This window comes from Balaenoptera acutorostrata, chromosome 20 (genome assembly GCF_949987535.1).
Source record: "Balaenoptera acutorostrata chromosome 20, mBalAcu1.1, whole genome shotgun sequence".
NCBI lineage: Eukaryota > Metazoa > Chordata > Mammalia > Artiodactyla > Balaenopteridae > Balaenoptera > Balaenoptera acutorostrata.
This window is the reverse complement of record NC_080083.1, coordinates 13,312,914-13,329,867: the sequence shown is the minus strand read 5'-3', so window position 1 is coordinate 13,329,867 and position 16,954 is coordinate 13,312,914. Positions and strand designations below refer to the sequence as shown.

General features: G+C 50.4%; 1 protein-coding gene across 5 annotated transcripts in view; it reads left to right on the top strand.

Moving 5' to 3' along the window:
* The window catches only part of SGSM2 (small G protein signaling modulator 2), a 45,858-nt gene that overhangs the window by 2,074 nt on the left and 26,830 nt on the right, over positions 1-16,954 (top strand). For 4 of the 5 annotated variants that reach the window (XR_003622868.2, XM_007177466.2, XM_007177464.2 and 1 more), the window contains exons 2-4: positions 2,270-2,345; positions 16,263-16,425; positions 16,698-16,859. Coding sequence is in view for 4 of the 5 variants with exons in the window: in XM_007177466.2 (XP_007177528.2) it covers positions 2,270-2,345; positions 16,263-16,425; positions 16,698-16,859 (401 nt within the window). In the remaining variant the exon portion in view is untranslated. Of the gene's footprint in view, positions 1-2,269; positions 2,346-14,232; positions 14,253-16,262; positions 16,426-16,697; positions 16,860-16,954 lie in introns of those variants that run through there. The other variant, XM_057535380.1, reaches the window with a different exon arrangement.

Sequence of the window (16,954 nt, the reverse complement as noted above, 5' to 3'; positions counted from 1 at the left end):
CCAGGGAATTCCCAGGGTATCTATAGGTCCTCCTAATCCAAAAGTCTGCCCCAACAGCCTGCTTCAGATGCCTACAGGTCTTTGAGCTGTGACATTATGCTCTGTTTAATGCAAAACCCCTTGGGAAGTAATCTAGGAAGGTTTTAATAGTTTAGAGTGCAGGCTCTATTTACAATAGCCAGGACATGGAAGCATCCTAAATGTCCATTGACAGATGAATGGATAAAGAAGATGTGGCACATATATACAATGGAATATTACTCAGCCATAAAAAGAAACGAAATTGAGTTATTTGTAGTGAGGAGGATGGACCTAGAGTCTGTCATACAGAGTGAAGTAAGTCAGAAAGAGAAAAACAAATACCGTATGCTAACACATATATATGGAATCTAAAAAAAAAAAAAATAGTTCTGAAGAACCTAGGGGCAGGACAGGAATAAAGATGCACACGTAGAGAATGGACTTGAGGACACGGGGAGGGGGAAGGGCAAGCTGGGACGAAGTGAGAGAGTGGCATGGACATATATACACTACCAAATGTAAAATAGATACCTAGTGGGAAGCAGCTGCATAGCACAGGGAGATCAGCTCGGTGCTTTATGACCACCTAGAGGGGTGGGAGGGAGACGCAAGAGGGAGGACATGTGGGGATATATGTATATGTATAGCTGATTCACTTTGGTATAAAGCAGAAACTAACACCACTGTAAAGCAATTATACTCCAATAAAGATGTTAAAAAAAAAATAGAGTGCAGGATCGATCTGATCCCCCTTTACCTAACCGCTAACCATGAGCACTTTGCAGCAGGGAGGAGACTCCGGGTCCTTCCTCCCTCCTCCCCAGACTTTAGAAGCTCTACCACCCTCCAAACGAAAGTGAGGGCCTGGGGAGCTAGAGCAGCATCAGGACACTGAACACAGGACACTGTCCAAAGAATGGCGAAGACTAGCTCTCCCAGAGCTTACTATATCTGTAAGATTTAATGTTGGGATTGAGGTAATCCATCCCTCTAATCTTCAGTATTAGTATTTGTCTCCTGGCAGGTTCCCCCAAGGCATCAAAAGTGCTTGGTTTAAGTGTTGGGAGCAACTAGAACCTCATATACTCCTGCTGGGAGTGTAAATTGGTACAACCACTTTGGAGAGCAACTTGGCAAAATCTAATAATATAGAATATACTCATCAGAAATTCCTTGCCTAAAAATATAAATCCAAAGAAATGAGCACCCGTGTTCACACAAAGACATGTCTAGAATGTTCACAGCAGCACTACCCATAATAGCCCCAAATTGGAAGCTACCCGAATGCCAGTCAATTGTGAGTTGTTCACACAATGGAGAATGAACAATGCACATCCATATACAACATGAACAAATCTCACAGTCACACCAAGGAGCAAAAGAAACCCAGTCACAAAAACTACACAGTGAGCCATTCCATCCATAAAAAGTACAAAACCCCACAAAAGTGCTCTATGATGTTAGAGGTCAGGATAGTGGGTACCTTTGAGGGAAGTAGTGACTAGAAGGAAACATGGCAGAGTCTGAGGGTACTTTAGGGTGCTGGTCACGTTTTGTTTCTTGATCTGATGCTGGTTTCATAGGTGCGTTCAATTTGTGAAAATTCTTCAAGCTGTGTAATTATGATATATACCCTTTTCTATTTGTACATCAATTTTGAAGTTTTTTTTTTTTAAGTGCTTTCTAAAGAAGGCTGTGACCGCTTACTTTACAAGGCATTCAGAAGCTTTTACATCCAGGTAGGAACCCAAACATAGGGTTTTACCTAGACAGAAAGAAGACTGGGCTTGTGAGCATGTGGGGAGTGTCCCTGAGGCCTAGATGGACCTACCCCTACCCTCAGAGAAGGGAGAAAAGGAAGGTCAGGTTGTTTATCTGGAGCCTGTACTGAAACAGTTTGTCCCTAAAGGACAGTGTGTGCCCACAGGCCCTTCTGCAGCTAAGTACAGGTGAGCAAATAGCATCCCACCCCTGTTCTCTATAGCAGGGCACTTCCTCCTGGGTTGGAATATCTGCACTGATTGATTGGTGGGTTTATAGCATCTTTTTTCCTGGTTGCCTTTCCAAGATGTTGGTGCTATCTGTACTGAAGAAACTTTGCTTCCCCACCCCTCCCTTTCCTATCATCTACTCTGCAGGTGTCTGAACCCAGACCAGGGGGGCAGAGCCAAGCCATTTACTTGCTCACAGGCGTTTGGTCAATCGATTAATCAATCAGTCAATAACGATGCTGCCCATTTATTCACAGGTGAAGCAAATCATGGAGGAGGCTGTCACCAGGAAGTTTGTGCATGAAGACAGCAGCCACGTCCTTACTCTATGTGGTGAGTGAGTGACTGGGGGCTACTGGGAGAGGGGTTTAAAAACTGAGGACACTATCTTGGGGCCAGGGAAAGATGAGTCCTCAGGTTTAGTAGTTCTCAAATCTGGCTGCAAGTCAGAATCAACTCAGAAGCTTAGGGAATCTCCTTGGGTCCCATCCCAGACCTACTGAATCAGGATCTCCAGGGCCCAAGAATTGACTATATATGTCTAGTTCCCAAGGACAGTAGTGCTCAAATTTTAGCATGCATCAGAGTCACCTGTAGGACTTGTTAAAACCCAGATTCCTGGGTCCCAACCCTGGAGTTTCTGATTCTAGTCTGCCTGGGGCGGTCCCACGAATTTGCATTTCTAACAAGTTCACAGATGATGCTGATACTGCTGGTCCAGAGACCACACTTTAAGGGCCATTGTCCTAGGTAGTTGGGTTTGGGAACCACTGCTCTGGTTTATCTTTACATTAACTTTGGGGAAGGGTCTGTGCTTTTGGATGCTTTCTGTGCCACATCTATTTTCTAATTAATCGCACCTGCGTTGCTCCAGCATCCCAACTATCCAAGCACTCGACTGCATGCAAAACAACATGAGTGTAAAGGAGGGATAGCCAAGCCTTCCCACCTTAGAAAGGAGAAAGTCTGTAATAAACCAACGCTTCTGCCTCAGCGTGAACACTTTTGCTTTTGTAGGAGCAAGCCTGTCCCTACACACAACTGAATCTTCTTGGATTTCCAGGAATTTGACCTTCCGTTTGCCATCTTTTTTTTTTTTTTTTTTTTAGTGCTTTTTTTTTTTTATTTTTTTTTTATTTTTAATTAATTTATTTATTTATTTTTTGGCTGTGTTGGGTCTTCGTTTCTGTGCGAGGGCTTTCTCTAGTTGCGGCGAGCGGGGGCCACTCTTCATCGCGGTGCGCGGGCCTCTCACTGTCGCGGCCTCTCTTGTTGCGGAGCACAGGCTCCAGACGCGCAGGCTCAGTGGTTGTGGCGCACGGGCTTAGTCGCTCCGCGGCATGTGGGATCTTCCCAGACCAGGGCTCGAACCCGTGTCCCCTGCATCGGCAGGCAGACTCTCAACCACTGCGCCACCAGGGAAGCCCTGCCATCTTTTTTTTTTTCTTTTTTTTTTTTTTAATTTAGTTTTGGCTGTGCCAGGTCTTAGCTGCGGCATGCAGGATCTTTCGTTGCAGCGCGCAGGCTTCTCTCTAGTTGTGGCGTGCGGGTTTTCTCTTCTCTAGGTGTGGTGCGCAGGCTCCAGGGCGCGTGGGCTCTGTAGTTGGTGGCACACAGGCTCTAGTTGAGGCGCGTGAGCTCAGTAGTTGTGGCGCGCGGGCTTAGTTGCTCCGCGGCATTCGGGATCTTAGTTCCCTGACCAGGGATCGAACCCACGTCCCCGGCTTTGGAGGGCGGATTCTTTACCACTGGACCACCAGAGAAGTCCCCCACTTGCCACCTTTATGTTGTTTTCCTTGGCCTCTGAGATTGGTGTTCATTGAAGGGAGGTTGTGCATTTCTGAGGTGAAGGAATGAAAGGAGGAGATACGGGAAGGGACACTTTTGACAGTAGCATGGTGAGGCCGATAGAGCTGCCCCTCCCATCAGTCCAGCAGCAAACACTGAAGGTCCCCCAGATTCCAGATACTGTTCTCCAGGTAGGGAAACAGCAGTGGCAAGATGGACAGCGTCTCTGCCCCGGAGGATTATATTCTGTGGGCAGAGAGACAGAAAACAAATGTACACATGAATATATCCTGCAATAACAGGTGTGGCAACAGCTACAAAAAAAAAAATAAAGCAGAGAAATGTGGGAGGGCGAGTGGGGAGAGGCAGCCTGTGAGCAGAGCCCGAGTGACAGACTGAGGGTTCAGACAAATCCTGGTGCTCTGCTTACTTCTCAAGTTGTTTTGGACAAGTTTCTTAACTTCTGTCACCCACAGTTTGCTCCTCTAAAAACAGGGTGGTGATTCCCAACTCAAGGAGTTTTTGTGGGTATTGAGATGATACATGTGAAGGTTCCTAGCATTGTAAGAGATGAGAAGAATGTCTGTGTTTCCTCCTCTTTTGGATGTTAAGCCTGAAACTAGGTTTGCAGGATTTGAGGTCCTACTATCTCCCTTTCGGGTAAGTTTCCCTGGTTCTTTGAGATGATATAACGATTCTCAGGTTTGCAGGAACAATCTGATCCTACCTTTTCTCGCAGAAGCTCTGCTGGGGAAAAAGTATGCTAGTCTTGCAATAGGTGACTTTGACGAGTATTAGAACCCTACTCCCTTCCACCTGTGCTATGTTCCCCTGACGTCAGCCACTGTCTGTCATTGTCGCCAGAAGGGCTCTACTGGTGGCCCAATTAGTCGTGGCATGGTGCTAGGCTTTGTCCAGAGCACACACAGCAAACACAGAAAACAGAATAAAATAGCACAAACAGCTTGTGCATGGGCGCCACATGTGGGCGGCCATAGGTAAATGGGGGAAGAGAGGCAGGGGAAAAAGCTGTTGGCGTCCCACCATCAGGTCCATTAGGGTGAGAAGAAACCGTCAGCTCTCCTCTGATGAGTCCAGGGGCCCCCAGGAAGCAGCAGGGCTTTCATTTTTGCCTCTTGCCTTGAAGCCCATGGCTCTTTCCAGCAGGCAGGGATATCACCTTCAAAAGGAAAGATTCTTCTACTTTCAGCCAATTTCAGTCACGGAACTAGAACAAGGGACTATGAAATAGACCCAGGTCTCCAGGGTTCTAAGATCAGCCCCAAAGCAAGAGGAGCCCTGTTCTGCTGGATTTCAGGAGGTGCCTTAGGTCAAAGTGCAAACTTAAATGCCCACAGGGTCAAACGAGAGAAGTCCGGGTGTGGGACAGCAGGCAGTGGTGGGGACTGGGGTAAACTGGGTAGCACTTGCCATGTTTGAAGGGGGCAGCCACCACTCAGCTTCTGAAGGAATGCTGGCCCTGGCTTGCTATGGCCTTTGTTTTATTTTAAGAGAAGACAGAAGTCTGGGTTTTTACATGAAATGTCCCAAGTTTTAAATGCTGATAACTAATTCCCATTAAAAAAAAAAAATTGTGTGGGCTAAACAAAAGGCATCTGCAAGCCTCTGCCAGTTTGCTGCCTCTGCCTTGGGCTTAGTGCACAGTCACGGAAGGGAATGCTAGCAGGAGGGGCTCCCAATAGTGTAAAGCTAAGTCAAGCTGGGGCATCTGAGACCCATGGGAAAAGGAATCTTTTTATACTTTGTTGAAAATGGTGTTCAGTGGTGAGGGGGATCTCAGTTTGGGCTCCAAATAAGGATGGTTTAAAGCAGTGATTATTGAGGCTTCCCTGGCAGTCCAGTGGTTAGGGCTCTGCACTTCCACTGCACGGGGCACAGGTTTGATCTCTGGTACGGTAACTAAGATCCCGCATGCCACCCAGTGTGGCCCAAAAAAAAAAAAAAGCAGTGATTATCAACCTTTTTTCCTGCCTGCATCACAGAGTGGAATCATAATCAGGGATTCCTAGGGGGAGGCAGAGAGAATAGACATGTACTGATGGAAAACTCCACTCTTCTGGCTTTTTGGAGATTCTGAAATGCCAGGCTCCTTCACCCCCTGGAAAAATGTTCAGAAGTGCATTTTTAGTCTGAAGTGGGTCCAGTCTTACCCTGGGTCTTGCAGTTGTCCCAGCTGCATCCAGAATTCAGCTTCGTTCTTGGGGAAGTGGGAGTGCAGAGAAAGTGCTGAGAGAAAGGGAGCAGAGTGAAGGCCGTGGAGACTGGATTAACTGTGCAGTGAGTGACCCCTTTCACTAGAGCTTTGTGGAGGGCTGGGGTCCTGGGCCCCTCTGCCCTGCCTTGGCCCCTCTGTTCATCACAGAGGATGGCTAGGGGGTGACTGAAGAGGTCAGGGCCTGAGCAAGATGAGCTTCCCTGAGCTTCCTTAGAATACAGACATTTTTGAACCGGAAACAGAGCCTTCCTGGAGAGCCTTAGAAATGGAACTGAAGAATCTCTCGGTCAAGACCTGGCCCTGGGCAAACCCAGGAAAGTTGCTGTTCCTCAAGGGGAGGAGTGAGACTCCCAGGATTGACGAGAAACATGCGTTTGTTGTGTTTGCTGTGCTTGTTCCTAAACCTGTCTGTCTAGAAGCCAGACAGGCCCCAGCAGGTAGGAACCTTGTGAGGAGGCCTTGCTGGCAAACCCAGCTGGCAGGGAGGGGTTCTATGTGTGCTGTTCTCCTACCACAGAGCAAGGCTGCATTGCTGCTCTGAGGCACCCCCTGCCAGCCCCCAGGAGCTGTGTGACTGTACCCGCGCACTGGAGAATAGGCCCAAACCCCACTGTTGGGAGAAGCTTCTTGGATATCTCGTCTTCATCTTAAAAAGTCATGTCACGTTTGCGTTTTGCTCCATAATATGGCCTCTGAAACTTTGTGCTGCTGAATGAAATTAATGCTTCCTGTTTTTCTGTGGCTTCCTGAACCCCCCCGGGCGTAGGCTGATATCTCCTGCCACCCCAACCCCCAGAGGGCAAGGTGCTCTTAACTTTTGCTTGTGGGCAACTCAAGGTCAGGGTTAAACAGCAGATTGTCCTGAGTTTCACCTTGAACTCTGCATTTGTAATAGCAATATGACTGCTCATAGAGTGCCCAGTTACTCTTCCCATCGAGGGGTCTGGGGTAGTTTAGGCCTTAACCGCGGAGCACTGTGCCTCCCCGCCCCTCTGGCTCAGAGGGCAGCATCTGCCTCCACAGTGTCTCTGTTTGCTCCATTCCAGTTGGGCGCTGAGGTTGGATTTTAACCACTGGTGGGTAGAAGGGCTTTAGGAGGCCCACAGAGAGGTTCCTGGCCTGGCAGAGCAGGTTTTTAGACTTGTAAACATCTCCTTTTTCCGGCCGCAGGCACCGGGGGCGGGACCCAGACCAGCCCTGCCCCTCAGTCCTTAGGTTCCCTGCCCTCCCCGCGCTGATCGGTCCACCTGAGGGTTGCTTCAGGCTGAGGATGAGCTGTAATGGGAGACGGGGGTGGAGTCTGTGTAGCTGGGAACACCACCAGGGCTTTATTAACCCGCTCCCTGTTGCTAAGCAACTTTCAGGAGCCGGGGAGTTCAGCCGCAGCAAGCTCCTCCGGGGAATGGCAAGGAGATGCTAATGAGCTGGGAGAGAAGCAGGTGTGACGGGAGGGTGCGTCCCACCTGGGATACTGGAGCCGGAGGTATTTCCGCACATCCTGAGATTCAGGCGCCAGGCAGTTTTTACTCTGTCTCTCTTCAGTGAAAGGGATTCCTTCTCTCTTCTCCCCGCCCACACTGAACGAACAGCTCATTCTCAGCATATCTGGCTTCCACTTTCCATGTGGTAATGATCCAGTAGGAAGAAAGGCCCTCTGGGAGACTGGCTCCCCTCGCCCTGTCTTGGGGCATGGCTGAGGGTACATGGTGATGGTCTGTAGCTGAGGCTTTGGAGTCCGGCAAACCTGACCTGGGTTCACAGACTGACCATGTCACCAAGTGTGTGACCATGGCCACTTACTCAGCAACTCTGAACCTATGGAATAAGGTTGACGTGAGGATTAAAAGAGTGATGCGGGTGAAGCACACAGCATGGAGCCAGGTATGCAGTAGGTGCTCAGTAAATGTTGTTGTCATCGCCACCACCAGTGACGTTCTACTTTGTTCTTGAAAGTGATCTTTTAACCTTCCCCATAAAGCCTCCTAGAACCTTCTCCAGGATTCCATTTAGGCATCCATGTTTCTGGGAGTTTCGAGCATCTGGACAATCAGAAAAATTTGAACTCTGGGAACCCAATCAAGGAATTTGAAAATATTAAGAAATTATTATTGATTTTGTAGGTGCAGTACAGGTATTAGGTACACGTTTTTAAAAGAGTCATCTTTTAGAGATACACACTAAACTATTTATGGACAAAAATATATGATATGTAAAATTTGCTTCAAAATAATCTAGGGATAAGGGGGAAAGTGGTTGGAGGTGGTATAACTAAAGCAAGATTGGTCATTGCTTATGTTGTGTGATGGGTACTCGGGGGTTCATTATATCATCCTCTTTACTTTTGGAGATGATTGGAATTTTCCATAATGAAATGGTTTTTTTCAAAAGGAGGAAGAGGAGGAGGAGAGGATGGGTGGTGGAAGAGATAGAGATAGCAAGTATATGCAGCTTTTTTTTATAGGATGTATTTTTATTTCAAAAACTATGTATTGAATGCATCCTTAAACCTTAAACAGGATTCTGGACACGTAAGCCTGCAGAACAGACAAATAAGTATGGAAATCTGCCCCACCTTCTGGGTGTTGGAACTGGATGTTGGATACTGGAGGGTGGGGTCTGAAGTCACGTAAATATAGAATATTTTACTTATTTATTTTTTTAAGGCCGTGCCACGCGGCATGCGGGATCTTATTGCCCCACTAGGGGTCGAACCCATGCCCCCTGCAGTGGAAGCGTGGAGTCTTAACCACTGGACCGCCAGGGAAGTCCTAGAATACTTTATAGGAGTAGATCAGCATTAAATGCTAGTCACTGAATTTTCATAATTTAATTTGTCTTGTAGACTGTTGTGTTTAATCCAACACATAGAGATAGTCCCACCCCCGAGCTGGCCCAGCCTCTGTCCCCAAGTCCATGTACAGACATCTGTTAGTGGTGGAGGCTTCACAGCCTAGAAGCTGTGCCCAGGGGCAGTGCGGAGAACAGGGAAGGGGAGCAGATGTTGCTGAAGGATCCTCCCTGATCCTGGACCCCCAGTTGGAGTCAGGAAGGACCTGCTGTTGCTGAGGCTGCTGCCTTCCCTTCCCATCCTTGGTCTTTTAAACCAACGACAGGGCCCGGGTGGGGGACCTGTGTAGTTCTAGAGAGCGAACACCAAAGAGACGGACGCAAACCCAGCCCTTCACTGGCCCACACCAGACCAGTCATCACCTGGCTGCCAGACAGTAGGATGGTCAGTCATGCGGTGGCCAGTCATGGTGAAATCCAAAAAGAGGAGGAAGAGTAGAAACCCAGGACCCTGGGCTCCCACCATGAGGGAGCTTCTACAGGGAAGGCCAAAGTCCTGAGTCCTCAGTGCTGACCATAACCGCTGAGGCGAGCTATGAAGGCTGGTTTTGTAAGAAAAACGAGCGTTTGCAGCTCTCCTGTCCCAACAGAAAAGCTCTATGTGATCCCTCTCCCCATAAGTCACTGCCCATGGGAAATCCTTGACCTTGGTGGAGGCACAGCCATGCCTGTCTAGAGGGGGGTGGGGAGAGCTCTGGTGACCACAGCACATGTCCTCCCTCCCCTCCCTGTCCTGCCTTCTCGGGCTGCCAAGGGGGCCCTCTATGGAGACAGGCCCGAGGAAGGGCACCAAGAGTCTTTCCCTTGAGATCAAGACCTAGCCCTTCTTCAGGGAGGCAGCTCCAGATGACCTGTCACAACAGTTATCACAACATCTAGCTGCGTGGCACATACACAACTTTCTTGAGAAATTTTATGTGCAGGGAAGCAGCTAAATGGTTTAACACCTAAATGGGGATGTAGGGCCAAGGGAGGTGGTGGTGTGTTTTTTTTTAATTGGAGAAATTAAGGAATAGTTATGTACAAATGGAAAGTAATAGGGAAAAATTAAAGATACAGGAAAGAGAAGGGACGTATGCTGGAGTGATGTCCTTGAGAGGTGAAAGGGGCTGAAATCCAGTGCACAGGTGGGATGGGTGGCCTTAGAGGGGAGCACAGCCAGAGCATCTGTAGCTACCAGAGGGAGGGCAGGGGACGGGCACAGCGCAGGAAGGAAAGGCAGTAATGCTCACCCATCGCCTTCCATGTTCTGGGCGCTACAAAGAGCCTTGTGCACCTCTGCACATGCTGTTGCCTTCAGTCACTCAGCACCCATCGAGGTGGGACCTGTTCCTTTCCCTCCCTGCAGTTGAAGCTCAGAGAGACATAGTGGTCTGCACAAAGTCAAAAAGCTAGTAAGGAAAGGAACCAGGGTTTGAACCCCCATCTGTCTGACTCTAAATCCTGTGTTGCCCAGGGATGGGTCCCCCTGTGAGGCCTACCCAGGAGTGGAGTCTGGAGGTGTGGGGCATTGAGGAGAAGTTGGAGGCATAGCTTGGGTCACCAAACAGTGGACTCATGATGTCCAGAGATACTCTGGGAGACAGCAGGTCCCTTGTCGAGCTGGGCGAGGCTGGCACTGGCCTGGTCCCCTGGCAAGCCAGTGTGAGCACTGCACATGCAGACTCTGCCCTGCATCCCCAGCAGGGCAAGGAAGATGGGTATGTGTGGTATGAACTTCATTTCTCTCACTTGCTTGGTTCCAGGATATCGGGGCAGTGCTTTCTCCTCCCAGTGAAAGTCTGGGTGGGAGAGTTGCTTTCTTGTTTTAGGGCTTTGAACAAGGCTGAGTGCCACCCCCCTCAAAGCTGAAGCAAACCGCCAGCATCACCAGTGCAGGCGGAAGGAAAAATGTACCCTTGTTACCATAGAAATGCTTGTTCCGCGTGGAGGCAGCCGTCATAAATCCCTGGTGGAAATAGCTGGCCGGGGAAGTGGTGGGGGGAGAGACGTAGGATGCCTGGCCTCGCCTCTTTGCTCCCCTCACTTCATCCGCTACAAGTGAAACGTTGACTCCCTCCATGGGCAGTTGAGGAAGTGTCTACTTAAAAAAAGGCCGCCCATCCTACCCATTCCTTTATCTCCAGGGAGGCTGCTCCTCTCCTGGAAATCTTGGTTTCACCATCCAAGGCTTTTAAAAATTCTGCTCTGAGTAATGTCCCCCAAAACTCCAGGACCAAAGCAAGCCACTTGTGGCTAGCTGCTCCACCCAGCGCTTTCCTCACCTGGAAACTGAACTCGCCTGTTGCACAGATGGCAGCTGGCAGAGGTGTGGAGCAGGGGACACTGGACATACGTGCTCCTCCCATTATCAACCCCTTCTGGCTCAGAGCCTTGGGCCCAGCCTTCATGTCAGGCTGTGCTAACTCTGGATGCTGTGTCCCTCTACCTCAGCCAACTGACCTAGTTCTCTGAAAGCCATTCAGTGGGTCCCCCTCTTACCAGGCTGGGCTTGTCCAGGTCCCTTGGCTGCTGAACACAGTTTAAATGTGGATATGCATGTGAGAGCCGGGGATTGTTTCTGAGGACCCCTGGGCTGACTGAGGACCCTTCTCAACCACTGCTGCGTTTCCTGGCAGCCATGGCTTTAGTCCATTCTCGTGGGCTCATGAGACACCTAAGCTTGTCCCAGCCCACTGAATTGTTTCTCAAGTCCCTACGCAGCTCAGATCACCAGTGGCTACCCTAAGCAGAGCCCAGATCCTCCTGCGGGAGGGGGAACCAAGCTAATCTGCAGACCCTGTTTGCTGAGGGAGCTGGTGATGGGTAGGTGCCCATGGACAGACCCAGCCTTTCTGAGTTTCATGACTTTCAATTCACCTCCAGGTTGGAGAGAATCTCTAGCATCCTTTCATGATGGAATTATTGTTATTTTGAATCGGTAACCTGGCTCAAATATCAAAACTATACAAAAGGTACACAGTGAAAAGTCTCACTCTTTTCCCTGCCCCCATTCACCCACTTCCCCTCCACCTACCAGTTTCCACACCAGTAATACTACCACTCTTCCTTCTTATGCATCCTTCCAGAGTTTTTTGTCCTGATTTTTTTTTTTTAATTCTATTCTTTGTTTACCCCACCCTTTTTGTAATCAAAAGGTATCATGCAGTCAAACTGCTCTGCATCTTGCTTTTGGAGACCTTTCCGTTATTAGTTCCTGGAGATCATTCTCATTCTTTTTCAGAGTGGCATAATATTATACTGTATGAATGTGCCGTATTTACTTAATCTGTCCTCTATTGATGGACAAGGGGATAGTTTCTAGTCTTCTGCTGTTATAACTAAGTAAGCTTGATTCTATCTGTAAGCTAGATTCTCACAAGAGGGGTTACTAGGTAAGAGGTTATTTGCAATGTTAATAGATAGTGCCACATTGCCACCATAGGGGGTCTTACCAATCAGCCCACCCTCCAGCAAGGTCTGAGAACATTCAGTAACTTCCCAAGTCCCTTCCCTCTCTATCTACCGATGTCTCCTCTGTTCTAAATTGGACTCCTTGGAATGGTTAAATCAGTAGGTAAGGAGTTTGTGGGAGGGGCCCTATAGGATTCCATTAGCACTCATGGTCTCCAATCCATGCAGCATTTGTTGAGCCCCGTATCTTAATAGACGTTAGGGGCATGTCGGAGACTGGTGAGGGAGTGTCCCAGGGCTTGTCTGGGCTGTAGTTCACTGCTTTTCCTTGGGAAGATAGTGCCAGACCTTGTCAGGGTGGGATGTCCACAGCAAGGTGCTAAAGTTAAAATTATTTCCACTCCTGCCCACTCCGAGTTGCAGTTCCCTGAGCCTTGCTGTCACTTGGATAGGATGACACAGTAGAAAGGGTACCCTGGGCTCATCCGGTACCATAGCTCCAAAGGCCACTGGAAGACCAAGGTGGGGAGTGAGAGGATCATGCTTGTTGAGTCATGTCTGTTTCTCTGTTTCAATTCATTCACCCAAACCTTCCCATCCCAACCAATGACCAAAAAGAGTGTGGATTTTTATCAATTAGTACGTGTTTTTCTTATGTGAAGTGACCCAAATGACGTCAGGGCTGTCTCTCCCCTCTTCTGGGGCAACCAGAGTGGCTGCGGGTGGTGCTGGGAACCCTGAGACAGGGGCTCCTGAAACCTTCACGTCATGGCTGGGGGACCAGGGCCCAGACAGCTCAGTTAGAAGGGGGAAGACTTCAGCTGACTTGGTGCTTTGGCTGTGATCGGCATTTCCTCCAGGGGCCTCTGTGTGACCTTCTCCTTGGAGAAGGGTGCTTGATGGTCTGTGAGAGGGCCTCCTGGGGAGCACAGACAGCTGGAGAGTTGGGCATTATTGCTGATAGCTCTACAACTGCAGTTCTGAGTGTGGTGTTCTCTGTATGTGGGGAGAAGCCAGGGGGATCTTTGTACTTGCATGTCTGTAAGTGCCGATCAGTGGAAGTGTCTGTGGTTCCGCTCAACCCAAAAGTCTTAGAGCAGGGTTTTAAAACTTTCTGGGGTCAGATACCCCTTTTAGAAACTAAAAGCCAAGGATCCTTTATCCAGAATAAAAACACTCACCTAAGCATGCAGAAGCAGACCAGTGATTCTGTGTGCAGTTTTAGGGGGTCTCGAAGGTCCAGAAGCCTATCAACAAACCCTCTTAGGAGAGTAATTCTCAATTATATATTACCAGTGTTATTATTATTTTGCCTACACACTGCACACAGTAATGTGCTCCTTCCCTGTGGGGGACAGCCCTGTGGGAATGGGGAAGGACTAGTATAGTTTGAACAACTACTGGCCGAGGAGCCCATGGAACCAGCTTAGGAATACCTGGCACAGAGGGTCGTTTACTTTGCTTGGAACATAGAGAGTTGAGAGAGATTTTTCCCCCTGCGGACATTGCCTGGCACCTTGCCCGGGTTTCACAGAAGGAACTTAGGGGCCATGGGGTGAGTGGGGGCACTGGGTGTGTTGTTTGGGCTTCTCTCAATATTCCCTACTTGCAGTAATTGCTGAGGAATGCCTCCGCCCACCCCAGAGAACCCCGAGGCCTGTGCTCACAGTCTGCCTGGCAGGCTGGGTGAGGCCAAGCTGCTGCCTGCATCCCCAGGCTCCCCAGCCTGGCTACACGGGCAGTCGCCTGGGGAAGGTGGGAAAGCTAATGACTCATTATCCCGGCAATTCGTCACGTCACCAAGGCACATGATTCTCTGCAGGACTGGTGCCACCTGCTGCTGCTCTGGCCTTGTTCAGTGCTCCTTTTCTGCCGCTCTGATCGGGGAGTGCCACCCCAGGAAAGAGTCACCACCTTCTTCCAGCTGTGGACTTGTAGCTGCAGCAGCCCCAGGACCAAGAGACTAGGACAAAAAGGTCACTCAGCTATGTACCCCAGGGCCATGCAGGACCTCCAGGGACCAAGGGGACAGCCATGGAGGGGAATATGTGGACACTTAAGCAAAGATTCCCCCACATGTCCCATACACACATGATACCTGTGGATACATCTGTCTGCGTACGCATGTGCTCATCGATATATGAACATGCCATGAAGGAAAGGCTGCAACTTGTGAAATAAAGTCCTCCGAGGCCTGAGCTCCCAGGAGAGGGAGGGGGTCCTGTCTTGTCTCCCCTTCCCTGGGATGCTCTCAATGAACTGGCCAGCTTCCACATTGGCCCCAGGGACTCTCTCTAACTTCTTGACCTCAGTACAAGAGAGAGCCAAACAAAACTCTTTGATAGGACATCAGTGACTGTCTGTCAGTAACAATGAAGGCAGAAAACAGGCGAGAGCCTCTGTTTTCATTGATTATTTCCTAAGTCCAGGTTTCACATTCTTTTTTTTTTTTTTTGGCTGCACTGTGTGGCATGTGGGATCTTAGTTCCCCGACCAACAATCGAACCCATGCCCCCTGTAGTGGAAGCACAGAGTCTTAACCACTGGACCACCAGGGAAGTCCCCAGGTTTCATATTCTAACAACACTAGTCACAGTAAGCTTGATGGGGCCTCAGTTCCCCTGTTCCTAAGAGAATGACACCTCCACCCACCTCTGGGGCAGCCTGTGATCCTCTCTCTAGTGTGTCCTCGCCTCTCTCTGCCAGTGAGAGGACTTGCAAAAACCCAGCCCTTACAGGTTAGCCATAGAACAGGATCTCGACAAAAAGAGGTTAGGAGCCAGGAACCGACTTGCATCAAGGGCCTCCTGCATGAGGGGTTTGCGTACTTCATCTCGTGTAACATTTCACACCAGTCCTAGGAAGTCTCCCCCATTTCACAGATGATAAAACTGAGGCTCAGAGCGTTAAGTCACTTACCCATGTTTTCCAGAAGTAGCGAGTGGCACCACGCTTCAGACCCTGTTCTGACTTCCCACCTCCAGCACAATCCCTGTAAAAAGAGTACCTGTGAAGTGAGGGGAGACCTCCTCCCACCTGTGGGCCCCCACCCCCCCAACACACCTGGAGGAGGTGAAAGGGGCTGGGCCAGTGTTTGGGGCCCTGTGTCTACACCCAGCTCTGCCACTATGTGACTTCGAATCAGCCCTCTTCCTCTTTCTGGGCCTTTCCTTCCTCGGCTGTAAAACAATCAGCTTGTCCTCAATAATGGCCAAGCCCCTCCTTCCCCCACACCTACACACTAATTTTTTTAGAATCTGTATGTGCCCAGGGCAGCTCCCCACCCTCCCCTACCAAGCCCTTCTTTCCTTACTATGGGGCCTGTCTGCTGAGAGCAGAATCCAGACGGAGAGGGTAGGCCTAGCCCCTAAAAACATGAATGAATGAAGGGAAGCCCTCCCTGCACGGGAAGTAGAAATCCCTCACTGTCGGCTGCGGGGCTCATCAATAATTCAGGGCTGCTGTCAGGTCCGATCTCTGCAGTGGCTTCATCAATATTTCAGCTCCTTCTCCGGAGCCTCGTTCCTTAGCAACCACATCGTCTCTGCTCTACAGGAGGACTGCCAGGCTGTGCGCTCCCTACATCCCCTGTCCTGTAGGTGCTGTCCGTGCTTGCCCTCGTGGGCAGGGGGTGGAGCCACCCATGCCAACTGGCGCTGGCAGCTTTGTCCTCAGAGCCTCAGGGCGATGCTGCATACAGGAGGCACGTACATACCAGATGAGAGGGAGGGACAGGGACGGTGCGGCACAGCAAAGCCCCCGCAGGTCCACCCTGGGCAGGAGCGGGGAGGGGCCCGCGGGAGCATTTTGGAGAGAGGTCAGGGTATGTCTCCGTGGCCTGTCTTAAGCCCAAACCTCACCCCCTAGTCTTAGCAGAGCCAGGGCCTGCCCTCGCCTCTCTGCTCTCCATAGGTATGGGGGAGGGGAGTGCTTCTCCCTCTTCCGCTCTTGCCCAGGCTCAGCTGCTGCTTCCCTTTGTGGCCCAGGTGCGGTGGAGGCTTGCCTCCTGCATCAGCTGAGGCGCCGTGCCGCCGGCTTCCTGCGCAGTGACAAGATGGCAGCCCTGTTCACCAAGGTGGGGAAGACGTGCCCGGTGGCTGGGGAGGTTTGCCACAAGGTGCAGGAGGTGCAGCAGCAAGTAGAGGGCAGGTAAGCCCTGAACCAGCCCCTCCCATGCCTCCCTTCTGCTCTTTCCATTTGCTGTTTCTTGCAGGGCCTCACCTCGTGGATGACGGGCCAGCCTAAGGGTGGGGGGTGGCCCTTTCAGGCACAAGGTCCTGTCCACCACCTCCAACCCCCTGTCCCAGTCAGTCCCCTGGGTGCTTGTCTTGCGGCTCCAAACTCCGCTCCCAGTGCCACCAGTCTGCGATGGGGCTCACCCCGGAGCCCTCACACTCCTGAAGCCCACCCCCTCTTTGCAGGAAACCCTTGGCGGGCAACCAGGAGACCCTGCAGAGACAGGGCTCTGCCAGCGGGAAGGCCCCAGCCCTCAGCCTGCAGGCCTTGAAACACATATGGGTACGCACGGCGCTCATCGAGAAAGTGCTGGACAGGGTCGTGCAGTACCTGGTGGAGAACTGCAGGTGACTGCCCCTCCCTGAGCCCACCCCTCCCTGTGCTTGACTGCCCACCACGGTCTATAGGCACGTGCCATCCCCCCGTAGCATCCCGAAAGCAG